The sequence below is a fragment of the Silene latifolia genome, chromosome 8 (assembly GCF_048544455.1).
Source record: "Silene latifolia isolate original U9 population chromosome 8, ASM4854445v1, whole genome shotgun sequence".
NCBI classification, from domain to species: domain Eukaryota; kingdom Viridiplantae; phylum Streptophyta; class Magnoliopsida; order Caryophyllales; family Caryophyllaceae; genus Silene; species Silene latifolia.
The window spans coordinates 85,864,508-85,869,207 of record NC_133533.1 but is presented as its reverse complement, the minus strand read 5'-3'; the positions used below and the strand labels follow the sequence as shown (position 1 = coordinate 85,869,207).

The 4,700-nt window shown below is 33.4% G+C and overlaps 1 protein-coding gene across 1 annotated transcript; it reads right to left on the bottom strand.

Annotated features, from left to right (window-relative positions):
- Nucleotides 1–630, bottom strand: LOC141595456 (70 kDa peptidyl-prolyl isomerase-like). The gene has a single exon (XM_074415424.1). It carries the CDS (start codon nucleotides 628–630, stop codon nucleotides 1–3), a length of 630 nt encoding a protein of 209 aa, XP_074271525.1.
- Between the last annotated feature and the right edge of the window lie 4,070 nt (nucleotides 631–4,700).

Below are 4,700 nucleotides of genomic sequence, written 5' to 3'. Positions count from 1 at the left end.
TCAAAGGGGCTCATCATCATGAACCTTAACTTTACCATTTCCAGTTGAATCTTGCAAAGGATGTTCATCAATACTCCTCTTGCCATTCAAATTAATAGCAAGGCAATCCTTGACTACACACAACTCCCTAAGAATGTCCTTATTCCTAGGTTCAACCAATAAAGCCGCTTCCAAATCCGATTTAGCTTCTAAGAATTTATTCAACTTCATAAAAGCCAATCCTCTTCTGAAGAGAGCCTTTACATTTGTGGGGAAAAAAGACAAGACAATAGAACAATGGTCCTTTGATGCCTCATGTTCAAATAACTTTAAAGCACAAGCAGCCAAATTTAAGTTTAAAGAGACCGCAAGTTCAGACAAAGTGTTAGTGTCATAGCTATTCTCCATGCCAACAACAAGACTTAGGAGCTTACAAGCTTCATCATAGCAAGAAGCAGCAGCTCCGAAACAATTTTGCTTGTAAAGATTATTACCCTTATCCTTCAAATCCTTAATTTTAGGAATAGGAGATCCCTTTGTTTGCATAATACAGTTCATCATATCCCATCCCTCATCCTCAAAAAAGTCATCGTCTAAATGGGAACAAGCAAACGATTCGAGAAACTTTACACATACCCGATTGGAAGCCATAAAAGCCAACAGACTTTACCAACAACTAAATACCAACAGCTAACGGCACTTAAAATTAAGCAACTCCAAAACAACTCTTAAGCAACTCCAATCAGAACAACTCTTAAGCAACTAACGGCAGGGTGAAATTATTGAAGCAAGACCAGACAAAAGAAACCCCAACCAGAACAAGAATCACGATAATCAAAAACCACCCCAGCCAAGAAATTAAAAAAAACGCAGCAGCTTAAAATTATTGAACTAGACACAACTATTAACAACCAAAAACCACAAGGAAGGGAGGATGAAATCACCGTCAGAGCTGCACAAAGCGCTGATCACTGGAGAACAGACGCCCAAGGAAATCGCATCCGGAAAGGGACCACACGACACTCGATTGAGAACCAAGCAACCTTGAAAAAGCAAGCAAAAACTGACCGGATGACCATAAAACCCTTCTTATTGCAAAAACAAGAAACCCCAAATGAACGAAAAAAAGGAAAACTTCGGCTCGCCGGCGACGGATAAGGTGAGAGAGTGGGGGAAGCGGCCGGCGAGCCGAAAAAACGGGCGATAAGGGTAGGTTTTAAAATGAGGGATTTTTTAATTTGGGGATTTTTTCAGTTCTGTTTCTGATGAATGTTTGTTATCTTAACTCAAGTTATATTGAAACATAGTAAAATGTCAACAAAATACTAATATGTCTTTCTCACCCTATGGGCTTGCCTGGGATAGGAGTAATGGGCCTGAATGAGTTGAGGAGTAATTATTATGGGCTACTTCCTAAAGTTTGGTACAAGGGGAATAATTAGGCCAAGTAACTATTACCTCCATAAAGACGTAATCCATTACCCACCTCTCTCCAACAGTAATAATTACAGGAGTAACAATACTTATCACTTTCATCCCATCATCATCAATCATCATCAGTAATTCAGTATCATCGATTGCTCTATCCTCCTCCTCTCAACTCTTTTCTGATCACACCATTGTTATTGCTTCAGCTTTAAAGCTTTGAATTAAATTAATAATTTATTTATACAAAAACTAAAATCAATTTTTGAAGCCAATCATTGTTATTGATTCAATCGATCTTTTGGGATGTATTTTTATTTGTGTTGTTGATTTCTGTGTTAATTTTGTTTATGATATCTATCAAAATTTCTGGTTCAAACATGATTATTACCATATTAAAAAAATTTGGGTTTATGCTAATCTATTCAAATATGATTTGGGTTTTATGCTAATTTATTTAAAAATTTGGATTTATGCTAATTTATTCAAATACGACATGCTAATTATGAGTGGTTTAATGTGTGTTAATTTATTAGTTATGGGATGATTAGTATTCTGCAGTGGTTATGAATTGTGATGATGCTGCAAAGTAAATTATCTTCACGAAGGGCTAAATTTCAAACAAAGTGATGAACTGTCGGATAATAGGAGAAACGTTTATGTAATTTGTAAGAAATATGGGCCTAATACAATATTATATATGGACAAATTATTAATTCGGTAGTAATTGTATTTATGCGCTATCAGTTAAGGTTAGCCCAAATATAAAGTGATCCACTACGGTGTATTAAATATGGGCTTATTTACGTCTTAAAAAGTATTGGCTAGTATTTTATCTAAGTGTAGATACCTATTAGGTTTGCTAATGCATGATGGGCGCATTAGACTAAGGAGACTATATATAAGTCACCTGGGTTATGATCCCTGGTAGCACACAATAACTTAATCTCCCCGCATCCCATCAGTAGAGAGATCTTCATGGTATGTGTGTCTACTAGAAGACCTAATACCTTCAGGCGGTTCATCTCAACCTTTCGTCATGTAATCAGGTACGCTTCCGCATCTAGTAATTACCGAATTATTTAGTATGAAGTTTATGGTCTCAATTTGGATTAAATCTAATCAGGTTGATAATGATTCAGCCTTGAGTTAATGACAAAGTGAAAAATAAAGTAATAATGTTTATATGGTTGAGAACTATTAATTACTTGTCATTTAAAGACTAATTTTCAGATTCACTTATATTGGCTATTCAATTTTGTGAAATGTCTAATATTTTGGGTTATTTTATTAAAACAATAAGTTGCCAAAGTGATCTCTATTGCGTAGATTGGATAATTTAAAATATGAAGACAATGCGTGTGATTGGATTTCATGCGGGTAATGGTCAGCCCAAAGGAAGGCTATTATTTGGCCGAAATTCAGTCATGTTTGTGTGGTATGTAACAATTGTAAGGTTTGCATGTGAATATTAAGTCGACCCAAAGGAAGGCTTAATGTTTGACATGAATTTATTGTTAATACTTGATCACTACACCAAGATGACCACTTACAAGTTAATTTTATGTCCAAAGACTAAACTTAATGTTGTGCTAGGTATCTTGTGTTGATGAAGATGCCAATAATTGAATCTGAAAATCAAATTAAGGGAGTGTCATTATATTTACGACACTCATAAGGATTATGCCCATAAAGTTTTAAGATGAATAAATTCAATTTTAAGGTTTAGTGTGTGTAGTTCATGCGAATAATGGTCGGCCCAAAGAAAGACCATTATTTAGCCGAATTGCATATACACGTTGGGTAATAAATATGTGACGATTATTCGGCTTTTCATGTGGATCTTGAGTCGGCCCAAAAGAAGGTTTAGTGTTCGACGTGAGTTTATCGTCAATATTTGATTACAATTACTAAAGAAGTAAAAAGTAATGTCTTTATCTAGTTAATATTTATGTCTAACAACTAGATATTAATTTCGGAAAGACACTCGATTTTGAATTTATTCAAAATATAAAAATATTGTTTTGTTCACTCAGTTTGACGTTGATGCGTGCTCATTATATCTGTCATATTCGGTTACATTTTCAATTCAGATGAGACCATTAATTAAATGAATGGTAAGAGAATGTAAATACTTATTTCGGGGTCGCGATAATCTTAACATTGCCTTGAGAATGTATAATTGTTACTCCTAAGCTAAGAATTAAAGTATCGTGTGGACTCACGTGATTTGAGGAGTAGTACATTCAAAATGCATGTTTAGTGATTATATAAGGCGACATTAAGGAAATATTTAAGGGCATTGTTTCAGTTAATTCAGTCAATTAAGAAGTTACAAAAGTCAATCTCAAAGAAATAACAACAAACATAAGGTTAGACTTTCTAGTCGTTAGTTTGTTAAGAGTTTTGATATAGAAGGAAAATCTAGTATCAGTTTTAACGCTTGACGTGTCAGTAAAGTTAAGGTTCTCATTCTATTTGTCTAAAGTTAATTTTTATATCCAATCATATTTGGTGGGTGGATTTGGTTTGTGACCCACATAAGGATATTGATGCAAATATAATTAAGATGTTACAAGCCAAGTGATGATGAAAGATTTATCTATTTGGGGCAAGTTATCATCTAAGTATGAGAGAGTCAACTATTTTATTTATCATTAATGACTTGTTCTTTTGTTTGAATTTGGAAAATACTTTGGTACCGTCTTTTAGGTGGAAACGGTTACTTTTTCGTATAGGTAAATTTGGTTCTTTGTCCATTGAAAAATAATTACTTTTGTGTTTTCCAAATTTAAATAATGATAAATCTATCATTGTCGATAGCTTTATATAGTTTAGATTTTAGTCTCTTTCAAGTAAGCTTGCATTAAAGTTTAGTGGATATAAAGAATAACTCAGACGTGACAATTTCTTTTCGGTATGACACATTATAAGGAATATTAAGGTTTTGTGTCAAAATGAAATTGTTGGCCCCTTTACTTCGGTTTTTATATTTAAGAGGATAAAGACAAATTAAAGGGAGATTAGATATCACATGTTTTCAGGTGTCTTATTATGAACATTTATAGATAAGTGAACTATTTTATACTTAAGCATTAATGGTTTACATTATTGTATTGATTTGTAGACCGAATTTTGGCAAGGATATCTATATCTCATTTGTGAGAAGTTTTAAGTTCTTGACGTTTTAAGTGATATTTGACTGAGTTATTTTATTCAGTAAAGGATTAATTATGTCATTTTTATCACAAGTTTAAATACTTTGCTGGCAAAATGCCTATTCAGGATAACAATGT